General features: G+C 33.1%; 1 protein-coding gene across 2 annotated transcripts in view; it reads right to left on the bottom strand.

Moving 5' to 3' along the window:
- stol (stolid) overlaps nucleotides 1-24,045 on the bottom strand; it is a 203,736-nt gene that overhangs the window by 77,898 nt on the left and 101,793 nt on the right. For both annotated transcript variants that reach the window (XM_067047704.1, XM_067047705.1), the window contains exon 4: nucleotides 3,929-4,127. In XM_067047704.1, the coding sequence (XP_066903805.1) occupies nucleotides 3,929-4,127 (199 nt within the window). The remainder of the gene's footprint in view (nucleotides 1-3,928; nucleotides 4,128-24,045) is intronic.

Below are 24,045 nucleotides of genomic sequence, written 5' to 3'. Positions count from 1 at the left end.
GAAATTGATTGTAAAAGGAAACTGTAGGGGAAAAAAAATTGTTTATTATATCTTATTATTATATCTCTTTATATCTGATTATACCATGTATGTGTAATTTATATATGTCCGATTACGGATTGATAAGTATGCTGTGTGAGATAGCACCTGATGTATTTAGGCAGCAAAGATAAATAAAGTATTTCTCTCTCTCTCTGCTGTTATTACTCCAAGGACCCGAGTTCGAATCCGGCTGGGCAGAAAATTGTTTTCTGTTACACTGTAGCCGTAATTCAACTCTTCTGGGTTCTGGAGCCCTCCTGGAGTGCACCCAACCTCCTAAGTTGGGTACCCTTAATTGGGTAAAAATCAGGTGGTCGAGCGTGATTCTGGCCAAATCACCTCCTTGTACAACCGTTGGTTTAGTAACAGTACTTCCTTACAAAGTACTAAACCCCTGGGTTGTAGCGGTAAAGATTTTTTTTTATTACTATTATTTTATCTACTATTTACTATTAGCGTAAATAGCAGAAGTAAAATTCATTTTGATAACATTGTAATATAACATGCGATATAATAAACAAATTAGTCTTTTTTTACTGAAATCCCTGTTATATATTAACATTTATCAGTTCTGCAAATCTGTTTTTTAATGATGTTTACATTTATATATGTAGTGATAAATGTAAACATAATTTGTAGAACTGATAAATGTTAATATATTACGGGGATTTCAGAAATAAAAGACTAATTTGTTTTGTGATTTCAAGTAAATGTTCTTGGATATATTCGCTCCCCATGAGTACGAACCCGGATATTATCTTTCGGAATGAACATCCCTGTAGGTACACATAAGGGTACGATTTACTTCCTTATTAGGGTCGCCAACCCCTTTTTAAGCCCTTGTTTGAAGAGGAATGGTTTTTTCAGCCCTTAAGGGGCTTGAGGTAAATACGGTTCAGTTTACTTTACTTTAAAAAAACCTAAATATAAAACTCTGCAGGTTTAAATTAGCTGGTACCTCGGGAAGTTGAATATTTGAACTCAATTTATTTTCACGGAAAAATATAAAAAATGTTATAGGAGAGCTCTTTCTAATTATAGTTTACCTTCTATTTAATTATTTATATATATATATTATGAAGTTCTTTTTTTTTCACTTTATACTTGGTCGTGTAATGAACGAGCCTCGTTCTTCTAAAGTTTACCAGACACTAGATAAAAGACAAGATCTACTTAGACAAGCTTGCCTCCAGCTAGTTCTGTTTCCATCTGTATATTAATATACGAAGCATTATTGTTGTGTTGCACTATACAATGTATATAGATAAATTAGAAGTAAAATTAAAAAAAAAAGTTACCAGGTTATTTTAGGAAGATCAAAGCCCCGAGTCTCTGAAATTGTAGTAAATAAATAACCATTCAACATTTGGCCAAACGAGAGACCATCAAGAGTAAATGTAGGCTAAAGATAACACATCCCACGTCAACAGCCTAAAAAAACTTTTTTTTTTTTTTTTTTTTTTTTTATATATCCCCCTCCCTTGCCATCTCTGGCATACGGGGTGCGGGAGCAGTGGGGTAGTGCATGCCACTACTCCCTAGGATCACCAATTTTAATTTAATTAACTGTGGTGCCTCCACTGCATCCCTCTGGGTGCCTCCTGCAGTTTCCAGGTTGGTCCAGCCCTCCTGGTCTCAATCCGGGTTAGCTTCCTCATCTTCTGGTGGCTCGCCGATGTTGGGCGGTCAAGTCCTTCCCATCGTGTAATGAGTGGGGCCCACCACCTCCTTCCACCCGTAAATGAACTCCTTGAAGAAGGGATAATTATCTTCTTCTATCAAACTGGGAAGGTCCGACTCGGCGAGGGCGTAAATCCCGGTCTTTCTCGACAGCCTGGCTCGGTGTCCTTCCATGGCAGAGCAATCTATTATTACGTGTTTTTCTGTTTCAGGAACTCCGCACGTTGGGCACCGGGGGTCGATGTTCTTTCCAAAAAAATGTTCTAAAAAAACGTCTTAAAAGATATACACTACCCCGACAAAATTATTGGCTATCTTCATATTTAATGCTTTACTTAGCAGTGCTGCTCAAATACATTGCGTAGCCAAAAAAAAACAGCATACCAATCAATCCATGATCGGACATATATACAAGTCATATATTTACATGATATAACAAAGAAATATTCCTTTTACAATCAATACTCGTCTACACACTTGGAATAGTGTAGTTTACAATAGAAGTATTTTAATTTTTTTTTGTTTTTCCTATTTAACAATTTTATTTCATTTAATCGACAAATTTATTCTCCCTAATTCACTCTCTCAGACCCTCTTCAGTAATCCGCTACCCACGTTCGTTCTGTTAAACAAATTAAACGAATTTATCATTTGATATCAATGTAAAATCAAACCAAAGACATAATAGTCACAGCAGTTTACTGAAAAACAAATAAATAAATTAAAAAAAAAAACATATAAATAATAAAAAAAAGGTAGTTAAAAGAAATACTTGAATGAATAAATAAGTTAGAAGAGATAATTTAATGAATAAATAAATAAATTAAGCGAAAAAATATGTTAAAACAAACCTAAAAACTAAAAAAAAAATAACACAATGAATAACCTCAGAGCTAATTCCACTGCAGGTGATGTATGATCCCCAGGGAGTCCAAAATAATATTTTCTGCCAAGATTGCAATATCCCCGATACTAACACCTAGGCCGTCTAAGAAGCTTCTTGTTTTATCTGCTATTGTTCTGCAAGATCAAAACAAGAGGCCTCTCACGGTGAACTCTCTCTCCGAAGGTCGCGCGGAATTTTTCTTCAAGGAAAAGGACAGATTTTTATATATTTCCTTCTTTTCCCTTTCCACTCCACCAACCTGATCAAGGTCATTATTCTCAAATCTCACCGTCGGATCCAAGACCAGAAATATGCCACCGGTTTTAGAGAATGCCACAATATCAGCGTATATGGCGTATGGCGGTGTCAACACAAAAAAGCTCATCGAAGCAGGAGAAGTCTTTCTTTCCAAGGAACTTCATAAATTTTTCGCTGGCTCCTGGAACTCCATGCTGGCGTGCATAGTTGATATTTAGTTTCAGAGCGTTCACCCATTCTGACCCAGAGAGTACCTGCTTTTCACACACATATCTATTAGCTTTCGGGGTCTCTTAGAAATGGCGAACACCAATGGATATTGTTGTCATCTGCTATTGGCCAATTCTTCAAAAGTATTCTCACGCAACGACTGCCGTAGAGCTCTCACACTTTGGGATTCCTGTCCCACCCTCAGTCTTTCGCCACATGCCGCGAATTCTGCTCGTAATTAAATATAGACATCCAGAACATTCGACAGTCGCAGAGATAGTGCAAAGTGTGGAAGACTGTTGGCCACTATGGCTAGGAATAGGGATCTATGGGGTAAAGTAATAAAGAATCTATAGTAAGCAATCATTTATATTTAAGTGTTTACATAAAACATAGAAAATATTTTATTTTATTATGTTTGTAAAATTATTAATTCTCAGTTAATGTAAAAATTTAATTAATGATGTTGGGTTAATTTTAGTTAATTCTTCACGTTTATAAACTGGACTGTTAGCTCCCAAAGGAGGGACTTTTAGTTCTGTAAAGAATGTAAATAAAGTTGTTATTATTATTGGTTACACGGCAGGTAATCTGACGGCTATACATCTCCGTCTATGGATATTTGTGACAGTTTATCCTTGATCACATCGAAAATGCATTGACACGTTTCTAATTGAATTTAACTTAAGAAATAAAAATCTAAGTTAATAGATGAATAATTGAAAATGTGTAGTAATTTGTGAATTTATTGTCTTGGGATGGATGGTTATTGTTATATAGTTGCAGCCGCTATTCACTATATTTCTATATACATATACATTTCAATACAGACTATATTAATATGAAGATTACCTGTGTCACTGAGGAACTGAGGGATGATGACTGAACTGTGAGAAGTGTTTACGTGCCTCTGGTCGAAATGTCTGTTGAACTCTAGGAGAAGGTTGTCCGATTGCCTTCTCAGGAGCCTGCTGTTGAGGTACTTTATGCTGCTTCCTTCTGATTCCATTCTATGCGATAGTGCAGCCTGCTCCGCAGAGTCCATGATCCTCTGGAAATAAAATGCAATGTCAAATACATTAGAACTAGAAGAATGATTCGATAATGGTGGATAATTATTAAGAGAGAAACAGGAGTACGGAAAAAGCGCGATTGCTGCCTACTCGACCAATTTTTTTTTAACTACTGATAGATCCGTAACAGTCCAACTTGCCACATACAACGCTACAACTGGCGAGTACGATGTTTCGAGTTAAACCACCGAAACCATTCCATCAACCTATCCCACTTGGCAAAACCAGTACAGAAGAAGGTTCTAATTAACCCTCTGGAAACACTAGTCCTCCTTTTTTAGGGTAGTACTAGAGCTGTAACAGCCAGACTGCTAAAAGTTACACCATTATTTCAACAAACAGTCCTATTTTTCTGTTGATTTCTAAGCGAACTCTATTATTATTATTATGTCAACCAATAAAAATTAAAAGATAAATTATTAAGCCATATTAAAGTAGTAGTCTCACTAATCACGTTTAACTGCAAAATGGATTTACTTGGAAGGATACAAACTAGCATACTCATCTTTTTGATCGGAATTCTCGACCACTTACTTTGGAAACTTTAATAATATAGCTTTATATTATATCTCATTTGAATCTTCATCTTCCTAAAATTACTGTATGCATAACCGAGGGTAAATCACTGTTCCCCCACAAAACCTGGAGTTAAATAACCCCGTTTGTTGTTATTGAATAAACAGTAGGGGGTAATTGGCTGTGTCCATCATTCCACGTAACTGCTGGTGAATACTTTGAATATGTCGACTCTGCCACATATCTGACCCTTCTGTTCAGCTATTTTTAACTTATTCTGAATACTTATTGTTCGAGGAACTAGGGTTTCTTGGTTACTTATCATCCTAATCCCCTAACACCCATAATTACCCATCCCTACAATCTTCCCTGAAGGTGGAAACGGCAGTGGCCTAGAGACCAATTGTAAATAATCTCACTGAAGTTCTGGCGATGGCCCTCACTCATACACCATTGGGTTTTAATACCAGTGACGCGGTTGGGAGAGGAACACCGTGATCTCCCGGAATCCTGATCTTTCCTTCACAGCTGGAGATGAATTGTTTCTAGAATTAAATTGAATGACCCAGATCTTCCTTGTTTAATTATAATAATTTATTTCATATAATCAACAACAACGTTTCAAGAATATCCCCCATCTTCAGGTTGCTGATAAAAATATTTTATATATAACGTATAATTATCTCCTATTTTGTTTATATTTAATAAAAAATAGTTTTATATATAAAAAAAAATGGTTTTTGGAAAATTGTTAATTTTAGTTTAATTGTTCATCTTTATGGTAATAGAGGTAGGAGATAATTGTTTATAGTCTATATGGTTGTTATCATAATGAAAGATAACTTTTAGGGAGGTAATTATTCTCCTAAAAATGTATAACTGTTAATAGTAAAAAAGTTTTTTATTCATTAAATCACAATAATATTATTCAATATTAGCACTAATGACAAAATAGGAGATAATTATACGTTATATATAAAATATTTTTATTACCAACCTGAAGATGGGGGATATTCCCGAAACGTTGTTGTTGATTATATGAAATAAATTATTATAATGAAACAAGGAAGATTTGTGTCATTCACCAAATTCAATTTAATTCAAGTGTTAGTACAAAAGCCGGGGACAAAAAAAGGTAGTTATATCCCCCTCCCCCCAATTTTGAATTAATTTAATGAAACTATGTATAAATACTAGTCAAAATTGATAAGCCTGTCAAGTATAGAAAGGGGGATAAGAAATTGTGGCTGTTTCAAAACGTTAAAAAAAATATTTTTTCATTCAGAGCTCTATATCTTTAAAACTACCGACAGCATTAGAAAACTTAAGAGAACACCATTTAAAGTAGAGTAAATTTTCTAAAATATGAGATTTAATAGACCTATTTATGTTAAATAATTCCCCATATATAAATTTTTAGAAAAGCAACAATTCATAAAAAATCAGTATTTAGCGAATTTATTTTGAGAAATCTACCTCTTAAACATTATACAGCGTACAGATGTATAGATGCAATCAAATTAAAGCTAGCTTAATATGCTATAAAGTAGTTCATAACGTTTATCTTTGTAGGGATAGTAGTTTTTATGATATTTGCATATGAAAATGCATTTCGCATATGAAATTTTGTCTGAAGAACTAGAAATAAATTTATTTTAGCAAATCTCATGAAAACTACTACTCCTAAGAAGATAAACTTTATGAAATAGAACATCTAAGTAGTTGTAATTTGAGAGCTAATAGACATCTGCACTTCTAATAGTTCCTGAGATATAGATTTCCCAAAATAAATTGGCTAACTCTTGATGTTTTATGAAATGTTGCTTTTTAAAAGACTATTATATAGTCTCGGGAACTATTGAACGTAATTGAAACAGCCACCATTTTTTATTTCCTCTTTATTATAATTGGCAGACTTATCAATTTTGAAAAGTAATTATACATAATTTTTATTAAAGTAATTAAAAAATTGGGGTGAAATTACTGACTTACTTGTGCTCTAGTACTAATACAAGATATAATTATTTCTCCTAAAAAATGTCAGAACTCATCAATGTCAAATGTCGTCTCTGAAACATTTGGCTGAGACCTAGGCAACCCCATGTTCGGATGTAAAACAATTATTACGAGTTGTCAAAATTAACTTAAATCACGGCTCTCCTACTCCTATCTTTTATCAAGATCGTTTTGATATAACTTTTCTTAAGATGCTCTCTGTAAGAGATACAAAAACACACACAAACAAAAAGAAACAACTAAAATACCATTCTGTTAGATAATGATTTATTAAATTAATACTAGATCGGTCTGGTGGGCCTTACTTGTAACTTGTTTGATATAATAGTTACATTGTTTATTAACAATTGATTATAGGGGGTATAGTGTCGTTCAAAGATACCCCCCTAGCTATATACAACGTTATAAATTTAAAAAAAAAATAGATAAAAATAATAATTCTTAATAAGAGAGAAAAGTAAGGTTAGTAACAAAAATAACGACATTCGTAGACCTAACATAACAGACAATTGCCTTGTAATGGGAACAAAAAAAAAAGGACGAAGAATAAAAAAGATAAGTGATGCCAATAATAGAATCTATAAATATAGGATTAATAACAGGATATTCTGCAGCAGTCTGGAATTCGGTCTTCGGGTTGAGGTTGGGATTCCCAAGTTGTAGGTCACTGCTCCTTTAACTGTCGTTAACTGGAACTTCATGAACCGTTTTTTTGATGTAATCCTCTATTGACTCCATTTGTAATTCCCTATACAATTCGCTATTTTTTAAAACCACTGAGTGTCTTCTGCGATTCTCAGGACTTAATTTTGAAAAGATTGTCATTTTTCCTTTTAGTAAAGGATGCCGCTCGCTAGACTTCAGAGCCGTACATTGCAGTGGCCTGAGAATTTATTTCAAAATAAGAATAGCTATCTCTGGTTTTAATTTGAATTTTCTATTTAGCATAGGATATAGCGTTGCTAACTTTGTGTAAGTTTGAGTTAGTTTTACGATGATACGGTGATTCCAGGTAAGGCGGCGATCGAGGTATCTTCTAATGATTTATTAGTACCTTTTTTAGATACGGCAAACACTGTTAGGCAGTTCATTAGTTTTATTGATCGTTTCTTCATTTTCGAGAAAATAGAAAGCTATTCCAAGCAAGAAAGGGAAAGGGACATTGAAATTGCTAGTTCGTGTTCATGTAACACGCTAGGCTTGATTCCTCAGAGTGCGTGTCTTAATTTGATTGTATCATTTCTTGGACTTCTGTAGTTTTATCTTTAAAGATATCCATCGGTTACTAAATCATTCAATGTTCACGTCATCATATGTGAGCAATACACATTCTTTTACACTATTTCCAATAATGTCAAAAAAAAAAATAAAAATGATTTATCAACTAATGAATCCCCAAAAAATTTAACACATTTTAATCAGATTTTACCTTTATTTACCTTCTTCCTCACCTTCCAATATAATTCTTTATAAAGACTGATTTAAGAAACAAATAATATTAAAAATATGAGACATGTCTATTTCATGAACTTGTTATTTTTTGTCTAAACAAAAATATTAAATTTTTAGGGCGAACTTGAAGAAAACATTTAGTTGTGTGTTAAAAAAAAAAAAACTGAAATTATAAAATAAAACATCTAAAAATAACTGAAACAAATGTTGTTATTGAATAAGCGTAATATTTTATTTTATAATTTATTATTTTTATTTTATTATTATTTTATAATAATAAAAGAGGAGAAATAAGATAATATAATAATGAATAAGTTTGGGTCGTCCCCAGTTTTATTACGTATACAACAAGGATTAATTCATCTAGAAAAATGTTTGCTTTTCTGCAGTTGCTTTCTTGCTTATTTTTGTGTTAATGGTTTGATAGTATACTCCATTAGCTTCATTTACGACCTTAATGTTCCATATGTACCCGATCTACCCCGAGCCAGATATCATTCCTTCTATTATAAACTTCCTAACCATCCTAACCCAATAGTTTCTAACGTTGCTCCCTCTTCCATTCCTGACAATTCTCCCAGGCCCCTGAAAAGAAGATGGCCACGAGACTTGCTAATGTAAAACGCTACCAATGGGTAGTTTCTCTACAAGCCTGTAACACTCCATATTAACTGATATAAAATTTACTAAATGTATTACAATGTATGGTTGTAAATAGCAATAAATAAATGAATAAAAAAAAAGCTTTATTTACTTTTACTCTGTTTTAAATTTCTGAATCTATAAGCTTTTATCTACTTTTACGAGTATCCTGACGTTGGTCGGATTCCACACACTCTAGGAGCAATCCATTGTGGGATATGTAAACAAAGCAATAGCCCAGAAGAGGTGTCTGGGATCGAAGCGTGAATGAGTCTATATTTAGCTACACCATCCAGTGTAAAGGCGGTCAATAGATTGATTTAACATGCTCATTCATGTCTTACCGCCACGTGACCTATTATCTGTCATTTCCCTTCAAGGTGTTTCTGAATGACTCTTCTAATCAGTGATAATTTTATTTTTCAAATAGTAATTATATATCGAAATATGCAATTTTTTTTAATTTATTTATTGATATTTACAACTGTATAAAAAATACAACAAGTAAATTTGATCATAATGACATAATGATATGATACAGGATGTAGAGAAACTACCCAGTAGTAGAACTCTAAAAACAGTTTACAATATAAGGTCACGAGGCCATCTTCTTTTCAGGCGCCTCGGAGGATTGCCAGGAATGGAAGAGGAAGTAAGGTTAGAAACTAGTGGGTTTGGGTGCTTAGGGAGTTTATTATGGAAGGAATAATATCGGGTTCGGGCTAGATCGGTTACATAAGGAACATTTAGGTCTTTATGGATGGTTTTATTAGTAACAAAATAAGGACCATTGAGGATTTTACGAAAGATTTTGGATTGTAAAGATTGGATACGAGAGGAATTCGAAGGTTTAGTGGAGCCACAAAGCTCAACTGCGTATGTCCAGATTGGCCTTATTATTGTCATGTAGATTAGTCTTTTGTAATGAGTTGGAAGTTTAGACCGTTTGTCTAGTAAGTGCTGTAATAGTCGGAAACTGCGTGCAGTTTCCTGTATTTTCAGTCTTGTGTGAGGATTCCAGGCTAGTCGTTTGTCAAGATGTAGTCCAAGATAACGAATCTGTTCTACAGGGGTAAGAGCCACATTATTAAAGTATACTGTAGGGCAGTCGGCAGGTTTACGACGAAGAGTAAATGTGATTTGATGGGATTTATTTTATATGCAATTAAAAAAAAAAAAAACTATTTTTACCACTACGGCTATAAGGAGGGCATTTTACGTGGGTAAATTATAACTATCAGCTTTGTTTTATTATTTATTTATTTTATAGAGGACATGTTGGGATAAGTGTCCCAGAGCACTAGGTTAAGAAGATTGTGGGGTCGATTCCCATCTGTGTCAGTCAATATTCATTTAGCGATTGAAAAATAAATCTGACATTCTCACTCTAGGGCTGACGCATTGGTCCTCAATGGAGGACTAGAGAAAACAAATATATAATAATAAATCTGTACCACTAGAACCCTTGGAGGGTCAGGGATTCAGTACTTTTTAAAAACAGTTACTGGACCTTGGTACGCTGCTAAGCTCCTAAATCGTTTCAACCGAATTATCTAGAGACTAAGAGAAACGATGTACATGGACTAGGTCTATGGACGAATAATTATCCATCAGAAGGAGAGTAAACGGATCTACAAGAAACATCGGAGACTTGGGAGACAGAACCTAAAAAAAGGAGTGTCCTCCTGTCACCACCAAAGGATATAAATATCCGGAATGTAGTTATTTATGTTTTTCACTTTGATACCTTATATAGGTACAGAGGCATCAACAGCTGTTATATTTCAATAAAATAGTCTAAAGTACAAAAAAAGTGTTTTATGGAAGCGGGGTAGCTCGGTAGTACTACTCACAGGACCTGGGTTCGCTTCAGGCTGTGATAGATAACTATTCCGTGTGCCAACCCTGTGAGTTCAGGAGCTCTCCATGGGCCTACCCAGCCGTCAACAAGTGAGTTCCCTTAATCGGGGAAAAATCTAACAGCTGAGCGTGATTTTGAATAAATCACCTCCTTGCACTACCGTTTTTGTTGTTCCTTTCAAAGTACTGAACCTCTGAATTTAAGGTTTTAGGAAATCCCACAATAAAACCTAATGTATAACTTAACATTAAACTAACAAGCAAAAGGTATTTAATTTTTTATTAATTAAAGAAAATTAAATTAACTTTTAATAAAATTGAAAACCTCATACATCTTATTCAAAAATAATGCATATCAAAAAGTTTTGCATCTAATTTTTATTTACTGTTACATCTACCTTTTTCGGTTGTTTATTAATATTTATGTTCAAACTTTTAGGCAAAACTGCATAAAGACAATAAAACCTTTTCTGTATTTGGTTGATGGCGAAGTGGCAGCCTATCCCTGAAACAATTTGAGGTAAAAATCTCACTTTGGTCTCAATCAGCTGTATCAGCTGATATTGTGTATATATATAAATGTATAGAGGAGGATAGGGACCAATATAGCATTATTGCCAACTTGCTAATTTTTAACTCATAGATACAATACATAATACAATATCACTCTATACAATATCTGATATTTTCTTGTAACACATAAAGTTAATGTATATGTTACTGGTAATTTTACAAATAAGGAAAGAGGTTTTTCAAAGATTAGCAGTTACTCACTGCACGAATGCCTAAACATGATTTTGTTTATGTTTTTTGCCTGGATCCCTGGACACTGCAGAATATCCGGCAACGAACTGGCTGATAAGGAAGCAAAGGTCACGGTTTCCGAAGGCATTCCGCAATATGATTTCATTGCCCTTATTGAAATGGAAACAAACGTGGACAAATGTAACTGCTAACAAATTAAGGGAAATCAGAAGTGACGTCACCCCTTGGATATTATCAACTAGAAATTTGCGCAGAGAGGAAGTTATTTTGACGCGTCTTCAAATAGGTCATACGCGCCTGAGCTGTTATCTTATGACTGAGTTTCTCCACCTATATGCCTAACTCGCGGAACGCGACTAACTGTTAAACGCATTTTGAGTGAATTCCGAGTATATGGCTCCCTCAAATCTTTATATGGTTTACCAGCGGATCTCCATTCCATGTTGCAGGGTAATAAACAAGCTGTGGATAAACTTTTTGAGTTTCTCCATCATTCCAAACTCCAGCATAAAATTTAATCATATTTCACCACAGAGTCACATGTTACATTAGTGTCACATTTAAATTAATTCATTTCACAATTTTTTGCTTAATTCAAAATTCCACATTTCAAATCACAATTAAGGGAGTAATGACCCATAAGATGCCTTAAAATTATTTTTAAAAAAATTTAGCAGTCATTCGTTTAAACTCGTGTGTGTCATCTCTTATCTCTTTTTCTTTTTTCTATTTGCATTTAGTTTTTAATAACGTCTAAGTTATATATGCAAATGTTAAATACAGATAAAAATCACACGGTGTAAAAACTGTAGACATCAAAACTGGTGGTAATTAGTGATTGTCTGTATGAAAACTAATACAAAAATTAGATATTCCCATAAAATTTCGATTATCGCATTCATTATTTTAAGAACATTTCTATTTCTATTAATCTCAAATGAAGTGTGATTCTGTTGTTCCTCAGAATACATTTCGGGTAAACTCATTGCTGTTTCTCAAACTATAGTTTAGCTCAAACAATCTTGAGTACTGCTCCAACTAAACTCATGTTTTCTGGCTTAATGGGTCTCTGAGGACAGCCTCACCATAATCTCACCCCACAGAGACAATACAATCACCTCTAAGCTCCATTTCACCAGAATAAACAAGACATTTACGGAACGACTGTTTAAATCGAGTTATTACCCGGGGGGGGGGGAATGTAACTTGTTAGTTGTAATAAAGTCTCTATATACATACTATTTTTTACATTTATAAATATTTATTTATGTGGATTTGTTGAAACAAACGGGCCTCAAACAGAAGTTGTTCCTTTGTGTGTTGATAGCTATCTTTATGCTCTACTAAAAATAGGTGATTGAGGAAGTTAACACGCAACATGCTGTGCTTGATTACATTAACGTTATCCAACAATACATATTTATACCAGCAAAGTATATAATTGACGTAATTAATGAAATACCAATGGTAGTTATTTTTCTTAAATAGGTTAATTCTAAAATGATCTCAACTAAAAAATATTGATGCGGTAATCAGCAAACTTACCGGTTTTTATAAATATATTTTATAATTGATGTAAAATGACATGTAGAGAATCGCATTAGTATATATTGTATATATAAGTGAATGCATAAATTGATATAAATATTTGTTTAGCGTTTGTGTTTACGTAACAAAAGAACATTTATTTTTTTTACAATTTTTCTCTTTTTTTAATTGCTTAATTATAAATATAAAACATATATATAATAATATAAATATAAAAAATATTATACCATGCTGTATTCAAATTTCAGGGCTTTTTAAATATTTCTCGATTATACCAGCTTTAAGTTTCCTCTTCCCTTTTTAAGCAAATATTTTAAAAGTGATATACGACCGTTGCTCCCTGGAGGTGTTAGTGAGGCTGGTCCGGCCGGTAAGGATTGCCTTTTTTTGTGAGTGTTATGATTTTTTTTTGTGAGATGTGGACTGATTTCTTAGTTCATTAGCTCATTAGCAGTCTTTGAGAGTTCGGACAATGACCTTAATTATTTACAAAGAAGGATAATTGCAACTTGCAAAATAATCACATATTTAGTACCGTTCAGCTCCTGCTTCTGTCTTAGTGCTCATGATTATCACTAAACAACATTTAGTATGAATTTTAATGTTTATATTTCATTAAAAACATATTTGGAACATTTTTTAATTTATTTTTTTTAACATAATAATTCATTGAAATGAAAATATTTAGACGTGATTTTTTACTAAACAAAGCGTTTGCGGACATTCCTTCATAGTAATATTTTTTGAGATATTTCTTATGTTTATATTATATTTCTTGTTTTGAGATATTTAATTCATATTTTGAGCTGATATTTTCATATTGATTACTTAAATACCCTATATAACTAATGCATAGTAAATTTATTAAACAAATATATGAGAAATAAAAACGTTTTGTCCATCGCAGTGACTAAAATACAAAAGCAGATTAGAAATATTGACGAGGCTTGATGTACAAATGGTTGGCTGATGATATGCCATAACATGGGGGGGGAGGAGGGAGGTGTAGTGTATAGTGGCCTGGCACTGCTGTACCCTGGCACCGTCAATAGCTGCCCCGTATTTCATCCGATTCAGTAATGACAGCTCAGCCTCATAATTTATGTTATTCCCACCCTAATATTATTTATTATCATAATAATTTACATGATATTATATTTTTACTCGCTTATTACACTAAATGTATTTTAGGGAATTGTTTAATGAACTGTGACACGAAATAACCTGGAATATTGTGATGTTAAGTGAGCTAGATTTTTTAATTAGATGGTTTAGAAATATATGAATAAAACGAAAATATAATTTTTATTTATTTATTGAAATTTAAAATTGTATAACATGAATATACAACAAGTAAATGTGATGTTGGTTATAAATGGGCATGCTGCAGTATTGTGGAAAAACTACCCATCAGTAGAATATAATTTCTAGAGCAGAAGGTCTAGATGCCTAGATCCAGGGTCGGAAAAAAGTATACGAATAAAGAAAAAAAAAAAATTCTGTCAGATATATGTAAATAGATGTTTTAGAGAATATTAGTATGTTATTTATTTCTTCAATTAACAAAATATTTTCTTGATTATATAAATTATAAATAGATACAACAAATTATAAATTATATATAGATTTTGCGTTCAAATTATTCAGTTGTATTAATATTTTGGGCCGCACGTAACTCGGTGGTTAAGATATAATCTTACCAATTTTATGTCTATTGGCGGTGCCGGTTCGAATCCGGCCCGTGCCTGTCATTGAGTGGCGGTCCCACAAAATGAAGAACTTTGATCCCCAACCATGGTTAGGCAGTTATAGGACTCCAACGGTAGTCTTGGCCGAAAAAAATAGTCCTTTATGAAATAGTTTAGTTTTTTTTTTTTAATTTTATATTTTTCACTAGAACACTACAAAGTAATAGACTGAAAACGTATTTTCTGACGATTTCGTTGCGTAATTTACCTAGTAAAAATAAAACAGCGTGAGCACCCGTGCTCTGTCACCAAGCTGTATCTTCCTTTATTTTTTGTTTGGAAAAGTCATGAAATGGTTAAAACCGCATGATTTTTTTTTTTAAATTACGTAGTAGGGAGAAAATAGTTATTGTGTCAATATGAGCAGTGTTGTATGTTAAAGAAATTAATTGTCATTTAATAAATTTGTTTATTCCTCAATATTATGCATAGTTAGCAATTCAGAAGTAGTTTATAATGGTTTTAATTTATTAATCACCGAACATACTTTTAAATTATTACTATATGGCAGGGGTGGCAAACTTTCCTGTTTATTAGATCTACTTTTTATTTTATAAGTGTGTCGCGATCGACTTGTCATAGACTTCGCTAAGGGTATGTGAAATACATACTATGTTTATACACAGTGTTTCAGCGAGGTCTGGATAGATAAGTAATATATATGCTCAAAATTATTTTTTATTTTTTAAATCACCTTTTCAGTTTTCAAAATATAGGCTCATGAAGAAAATAAATTTTCAGACCCAACTTTTGCAGCATTCCGTACATGCGTTACCTAAACAATTCAATTTTACGACACTTTTTCAAGATAGATTTTTACTAACTTACAATGCAATTTTTTTTTTTTTTTTTTTTTTACAGCAATGTATAGGTTGTATTTGTAAGTAAATATGAAAACGGTTGTTATAAAGCTGCACTGTATGGCTGATAATTTGATTTCAATATTTAACTTTCGCGTTTCCATAAAAATGTATCATGAAAGAATAATATGACTTTCTGCGGGCTAATCTATCAATATCTCGCTGAGTACAAATTGTACTGAAATACAGATATACGGCTAATCTACCTACGTAAAAAACAACAATAATTATTTAAAGGGCCAAAAATAACACATCCACGGGAATTAAAAGAACATGGACAATTAATAACTTTTAATCCATTTGAAATATGCTTGAGACTATTGCTTGAAAGTTTTGTCTTCTACAAACGCTTCAAAGTTTATGTTACACAGAGTACAGACATGGTGTACTGAAATGAAGCTTTCAGTAAACCCAACAAAGACAGAGTTGATTCCATTTATAAGGAAGTGGAAATTGGGTATATTTCAAACCCCGATTTTCTTTGGCAATCAACTCCAAATAAGCCAAAAGGTCAAATTATCATTAGGCAGAAATTAAAAGAAAAATTAGTAAATTAGCCTTTTGGCAAGTAAGCACGTCTTACTTTTTCGTAAGACCCCAAGGTTATGCATTGGATTTATACAGCGATAATAAGATCGAGAATTTACTATGGAAGTATTGTGTGGTAGACAGCCCTGCAAAGGGCTTCCCATCTGCAAATGACCAGTAAGATCCAAAGGATGACCTATATTGGCATAACTGGGGCATTTCGCACAACACCTACTAAGGCATTGGAAATCCTGCTTTCCCTAATACCACTCCACATATTGATTAAAGGGGAAGAGGTATTAGCCTGTCTAAGAATGAAAGAAAATAGACAGTGGACAGAGACAGGAGAAGCTACTGGTCACGAGATAATAGCTAAAGTGGTGGAAACCGAATTACCAATACTAGAATACCGCTCACCACTTATAGATAAAACACCCGCTTTTGATACTAAGATTAGTTACTTACACCCAAAGTTAGAGGATTGGGTACAGGGTTTAGAGGAAACCCAAGGAGATTATCTGCCATTTCACTAACGGATCGAGAATGGATTCGACAGGACTAACGTGGGCAGGGGTTTACATTGAAGACATAGGCATAGATCTAAGCATACCACTTGGCAAGGACTCGACTGTCTTTCAGGCAAAAGTGTTTGCCATCTTGTGAACAGCCTTATGCCCTGAAGTCACTAGCTGTGAAAGGACTGGGATCACCATCTTTTCAGATAGTCTATCTGCCCTTCAAGGCTTGGAGTCTCCTAGAGTCACCTCTAATTTGGTAAGAGAGTGTAAACAAGCCTTAGAACCATTAGCGTGCTTAAAGAAACTTCAGCTTGTGTGGGTCCCAGGTCACAAGGAAATCACAGGTAATGAAAAAGCTGATCAGCTTGCTAGAAACGGGGCTGAGCACCCTCCTATAGGACCAGAACCATTCCTAGGCATCTCTAAAAGTCATCAGAGAAAATGAGTTCTTGATTGGACATGGAAGAAAGCCGGTAAGGAGTGGAGGGACTGCATAGGGCTGTGACAGGCCAAGATTTTGATAACTAAATCTTCAACTTCTAAAACTAAGTGGCTGCTAGGCTTGAACAGAAACGAACTCCGATTATTAATAGGAATCCTGACAGGTCACTGCAGACTTAAAAGACATTTTAAGATATGTGGAGTAGTTCATGATGAAACCTGCTGCTTATGCGGACAGACCCCAGAGACTGCCTTACATTGCATAGCAGATTGTGGTAGGTATGCGTGACTAAGACACATGCTATTAGGCTCTGATAGAATTAAAGGAAATGAGGCTTCCTCTATGGATTGGGAGTCCCTTTTGAATTTCATTAGAAATTCGAAAAGGTTCGATATAGAGGAATAAGATACATAAAAGCGTCATTCCATTGGTTTGTCTTGAGGATGGCAAAACGGACCAATAGGCCCACTTGCCGGGTTTGTTCCCCCCACCATTACCAGTACCAGTACCAGTGTTACACGGAATACCACCCCAGACATTGCTATCAATCGACGATCGACCCAAATTATCCTCGCGATCGACTTGTTCGCCACCCCTGCTATACGGTCTGTGGATGCTATTAAGATGGTATTAATGTAACAATGTACTGGGCTGGAGTTTTTGTAATAGCAATTTTATGTAATGTTATAGTTAATTGTAGCTATCTGTGTATGAATGTGGCTTTCCCAGAAAAAAAAAAATTATATATATACGTAGCTGTCTGAGGTGGGACTTCGTCATCTCCCAGTTAGTGTATGCGCGAGTCTCACAGTATTCATATAATATTTTAGGGTCAAAATGTACTATTATATATATATATGTTGTAAATTAATTTATATAGAATATAAAGATGTTAATTGTGCAATGTAAGAAAAAGACAAAACTAATAGACTGAACTACAAATAAATATTATTAAAAGTTAACTCCTCTCGGTTACTAATGCTTTTGCGTAATTGCTATTTCAAGTAAGAGGCAAAAAAAAAAAAGGAGTTGCCAAGACATAACCCTCTATTAGTTCACTATATTACTCCTACAGTTTTGATTGAATGAGGTGGTTGCTATGTCTGTTCTTAGATATTTCCTTCAATCCTTTATGCAAATTGAGGCTCCAAATCTTAATCTGAAATCTCCTCTCCTGAAATTCACTCCACGTGCCTGGAATTTCATCACTCCGCTCCAGTAACCTCTCCTGCGGTGCCTAAGCTTCATCTCTTAATCCACACCATCAGTGCTCAAGACCCCCCTCGAGAGTCCCTAGACACTTACACTATCCCGCAGGATTCCTCCTCACAATCTTAGTTACTACGATCATGCTACTCATGAATTTACCATGTTGAGGTCTTCTGTGAATATATATGTATATTTTTTTTTATTTATTTGTTGATATTTACAACTGTATAAAAAAATACAACCAGTTAATTTGATCATAATGACATAATGATATGATACAGGATGTAGAGAAACTACCCAGTAGTAGAACTCTAAAAACAGTTTACAATATAAGGTCACGAGGCCATCTTCTTTTCAGGCGCCTCGGAGGATTGCCAGGAATGGAAGAGGAAGCAAGGTTAGAAACGAGTGGGTTTGGGTGGTTGGGGAGTTTATTATGGAAGGAATAATATCGGGTTCGGGCTAGATATGTATATTTAACATTCGATGTATATTTTCTGTAAAGAATACTGAAATCCAAAAAAATCTTAAACTAAGGGTCATGATAAAGCCAGCTCTGATGTACTGCTGCGAGACCTAGGCTTTAACAGGTTAGGAAGAAAAATTGAGAGATTTGTATGGAAAGTCTTCCGTAAAATTATAGAAGCGATCTGGGATCGGAGCCTTAACACATGGAGGAGAAGAAGAAGTAACAGTGAACTGCTTGCAGAGACTGGTCAGTCAATATCTCATGATATGAATGCAAGGAGTTTAAGACGGTCGAGACAAGAGGCTCGAGCCAATCCATCAGTATGCCACTACACAACAATTAATACAACTATAATTGGCAAGTGGCGTCGGAGGCCAAAAACCAGATGATAGACAGAGTTAACAAAGATGCGAATAGCTGAATGCAGCAAACTGGAAAGCAGAAGCCCAAGAGATAGGTATGCTCGGAGAAGCTGACTATGTACATCAAACATTCCAGAAACCTCCTAAACTATGTTCTAGTGCTTATGAAGTCGATATAGTCACAACCCCTCTCCGATGAACTTGGTACAGGGCAAAAGCCCATTATTTTCTGGGAAAATACGAAAAAAGAAATAAATTGTTATACAAATTTAAAATATAACCAGATACAAAACAAAAACTGTTATACTTATATTCAAGGTTTTTTGCTCCGTTAAATATGTACCAAAAAACTTGGTTTGGAAATTTTTTTTAGCTCCAACTTATCGTTGATAACGAAGGTTGACCGCTCAACAGGAAAAACTGGCGTTTGGATGATGTATCCTCCCACTTCCCCCTTACGATATGAGATCGAACGTTTAACGACAAAAAATACGGAGGCTTCTTACAATAAGTTCTATTCTCTGACTATTGATGTTCCCCTCTTTACATGCATCTCTCTTTGCATAAATATACGTGAAAGCAAATTCTTAAAATTTAAGTCAGAAGTTCGGTTGTCTTATCTAAATGAAATTCGCGTAATATTTTATTTAGTTTGATTGTAGGTCCGTGGATATCGAATGAAAAAATGGCACGAAGAATGGAAGACTTTTTTTTTTACTTTCTTATATTCAAAGAGGTAATATTACAACCGATTATTTTCATGTAAGTCCTCATTGTGGAAAAGTATTTATAGAAATAATTGATATAGATCAATATAAGTTTCTGGGCTCTTCCCTCATCTTCTGGATAATAAATCTGAAACTTATTAGTAGTTACATAATAAGTCTACATACATAATTATATAGTCCTAATTATAATAATAAATAAATTACTGATAATAATATCATTAGATGGTAAAAATGAATGATTTTTCACAATAAGGACCCACATGAAGAAACTATTAGCTTTCCAATTTAAAATCATTGTATAATGATCGATTATGTTAAGAGATAGTAAAGATTTGAGGTTGCATTCTGTTGTCATAAGAGGCGTCGTGCAGTAGAAAAAATCGCTAATTTAGCAGGACATAACTCCTTCGGAAATTGACTAAATTGTTTTTGGGCGTAGAACATGAATTTGGTATAACAAAATATTGTGAAAGGTTTCATAGTGCCTTTCCCACCTATTCGTTTTACATGAATATCTGTCAATCCGGTAACTTATTAATAATTTATATTAGGGATGATAATGATAATTTATTTAACATTGTAAAGTGTGTTAAATGGAGAAATATATCACTCTTATAGAATTTTAAAACGATATAACATTTCACATGGTTGAGAGTCTGTTAATTGTTCCGCTAAAAGGAGAATGATGTCAGGCAACATACCAGCCGAGCTCAACACCATTTTGTCTGTGGTCGTTTTGATATGTTAGTCGCTCGTATTCCGTGTTTAGTTTGTGTTGTTTGTTGTTTTGAACGTTTTTAAACTCTAATAAAGTAATGGGTAAAAAAATAAATAAACTAATGGAAATAAGAAACAAGTGAGATGAAGGAAAGAAGATGAGATAAAGCTATTGTAGATTTTATTACCTCGTAAAGATTACAAGGTTACAAAACAAGTTGCCCAGAAAATTGGCTATGGGCTCCTCTACATCCTATACTTTTAACATTAGCATGGTAAAACATTTTATATTTAACACATCACGATACCTCTAATATTGAGAATTGGTTGCTGGGGATATACTTAGTTTTGAATAAAGCTGCTATTAGGTATATGCTATATGGTTTTACTCCAAGTAAAATTACATATTTTTGTTTTATAAATCTGATAGAATTTATAATATTCTGAAGTGGTTTTCCGGATATGAGAGTTATCAGATATATATTTTTTCTTTTATGGAGAGTAAATCATGTTTCAATATAATAGCTGGGAGGTAAAAGATAAAAAATTGGAATACATTTCAAAACATTTATGAAACTACATTGAATGTGAAATGTATCTGATAGGGAGATTCAGTTACTTTGAAAATAAGACTCTTAAATCAATAAAATTAATAATTAATATTTGAATATTTAGAATGATTTAATAAAACTAATAGAAATTTAATGTTTATATGTTGTTTTAAACAATGAAAGTACATCAGGGGTTAAATTAGTTGTTGGCAGTTGATGTTACTGGCTGTAAGATATTTTATATTTATATTAGTTCATATTTACCTCATATATATGAAGTACCATTAACCATTTCAATTATTACCTTTAATAGGAATATTTGCACTATTCTTATTCTAAAAAAAAAACTCACAATAGTAATAGAATCGTTGCTTTCCTTTAGAAGAGGGAGCTGTTACAGCCTTAAAAGTGTTTGTTCGAACGTGCATTATTGTTCATGCGATCAGCCGAGGTTTATCAATGCGGACTTTTATCCAATATTTATAATTCAGTGAGACGACATTCGAGGTAAAAATTTTATGATTCAATGGTTTCCTCAGTTCTCCTATTTGCAGTCAGGAGCCTTAGGTATCTCGATGATATCAAAATCTCTCAGATGAAATTTATTAGATGGTCCAAGAATACCTCAAATTATATTGTTCGATTCAAGACAAGTAAAAGTCCACTGAATGCAAAAGAAATAACAAAAGTAATCAACGACTGGTCCTAACTGTCATTTATGTCAGAAATGAGACTCTACAAACCATGTTTCAATAGACTAAGGATGCAAGGATATAGAAATCCCTGATATAGAATACAACTGGGTCTCTCAAATTTATATGATAGCATACAAATACGTATTTAGAGATGAGTATCATGATTTGTACGAAAATGTAATATTGAAACATAAAGGTGATATTCTTGAAAAGATCCTGAACCATAACTTCTCAACTGATAACAATAGAGCATTGAACTCCACTTCATAGGAGTAACATTTTTTTTTCTAGATTTTTCCATCTTGTAGTACAATAGCCGGAAAGAAAAAAAGTTATCTCACCACAATATTTTATTACTTTAATGAAAACTATGTATAATTACTAGTAAAAATTGATGAGTCTCCCAAGTATAGGTAGGGGGAATAAAAAATGGCGGCTGTTTCAAAACCTTAAAAAAACACTAATTTTTCATTCGGAGCTCTATATCTTAAAAACTACCAACAACACTAGAAAATCTAAGAGAACATTATTTAAAGAAGAGTAAATTTGCTGAAATATAAGCCCTAAAAGAGCTATTTATGTCCACTGTTTCTCGAGATATAGCTTTTTAAAAAGGAAAATTTCTTAAAAATCTACTGAAAGATTAGTAGTTAGTTAATTTATTTTGAGAATTCTATATCTCTGGAACTATGTGACGTACAGGTGTCTATTAGCACTCAAATTAAAGCTCGTTTTATGGACTATAAAGAGGTTTATGACCTTTATCTTCGTAAGAATAGTAGTTTTCATGATATTTGCTAAAATAAATTGATTTATAGTTGTTCAGACAATAAGTTTGATTTATGAAAAACTTCATTTCAGCAACCATTGGACGTACAGATATCTGCCAGCGCTCAAATTAAAGCTAGTTAAATTTATTACATAATAGTTAATAATGTTTATCTTTATAGGAGTAGTAGTTTTTATGACATTTGACAAAATAAACTCACAAAATGTTAATTTCTAGGTGTTCGTATAAAATGTTTGATTTTTGAAAAAATATAATGTCTGCCAACAATCAAAATAAAGGAAATTTAACTTACTATAAAGTAGTTTATGACACTTATCTTCGTCGGGGTAGTATTTTTTATGATATTCACTTATGAATATGAATTTGGCAAATGAAAATTAGTCCGAACAACTATAAATCAATTCATATTAGCAAATTTCATGTAAACTCCTAAGAAAATAAACATCATGAACTACTTTATAGCTCATTAAATTAGCTTTAATTTGAGTGCTAATAGACATCTGTATGGTTTTTGAGATATAAATTTTTCAAAATAAATTCACTAACTACTGATCTTTTAGTACGCCCGATACAACATTTTTATGAAATGTTGCTTTTTAGAAAGCCATATCTTGAAAAATATTTAACGTAAATAACTCTGTTAGGGCTCATATTTTAGCAAATTTATTCTTCTTTAAATGACGCTGTCTTAGGTTTTCTTGTGTTCCTTCTTTTTAAGATATAGAGCTCCGAATGAAAAATTCGTTTTTATATCGCTTTGAAACGGCCGCCTTTTTTATTCCCCCTACCTATACTTAGCAGACTCATCAATTTTTACTATTAATTATACATAGTTTTATAATTAATTAATAGTAAAAATTGATAAATGTAATGTAAAAATGTAAAACATTAATGTAATCAAAAATTGGGGTGAGATAACTGCATTTTTTCTCCTCTTTGGCTCTTGTACTAACACCAAAATACACCATGGAAGCAAAACTCTCACATTCAAGGCGAAATGAACTCTGCACATTCTAAAAAAGCTATTTCAATAATGGTTTGTACCACAATCTTCTACATTGACCAATGTTTAATGAAAATAGACTATATATCTTAAATCCACCCATATTCGTATCTTGCGATCTACAAAATATCCAAATCATATTGAACATTGGCAATGGAGTTAAAATGAATAGACTCAATGTTTAAATTGTAACAGTATGTAATAAGTTTGACTATGTAAGTGGCATATACCTATATATCATATAAGTAGTTTTTAAAGGGAAATTATTTTTTGTACTTATATTATGTTTTAGTTGATTTTAAATAATTCTGATTATTATTAAGTTTATTGTAATGGAGTAAAGCATATTACTTGTATTATTCAGTCTGTTTTATCTTTTGTTAACTATTTTTGTAATGGAGCTGTAAACTGAGGTTTTGTTATAGCTGTATCTTTAGGGTAATGAAATTTGTATAGGAATTTGTCATTCACAAATAA

The sequence above is a fragment of the Halyomorpha halys genome, unplaced genomic scaffold (genome assembly GCF_000696795.3).
Source record: "Halyomorpha halys isolate HHAL.00 unplaced genomic scaffold, Hhal_1.1 Scaffold389.1, whole genome shotgun sequence".
NCBI classification, from domain to species: Eukaryota; Metazoa; Arthropoda; class Insecta; order Hemiptera; family Pentatomidae; genus Halyomorpha; species Halyomorpha halys.
The sequence above is the reverse complement of the archived record's forward strand: the minus strand, read 5'-3'. Positions and strand labels throughout refer to the sequence as shown.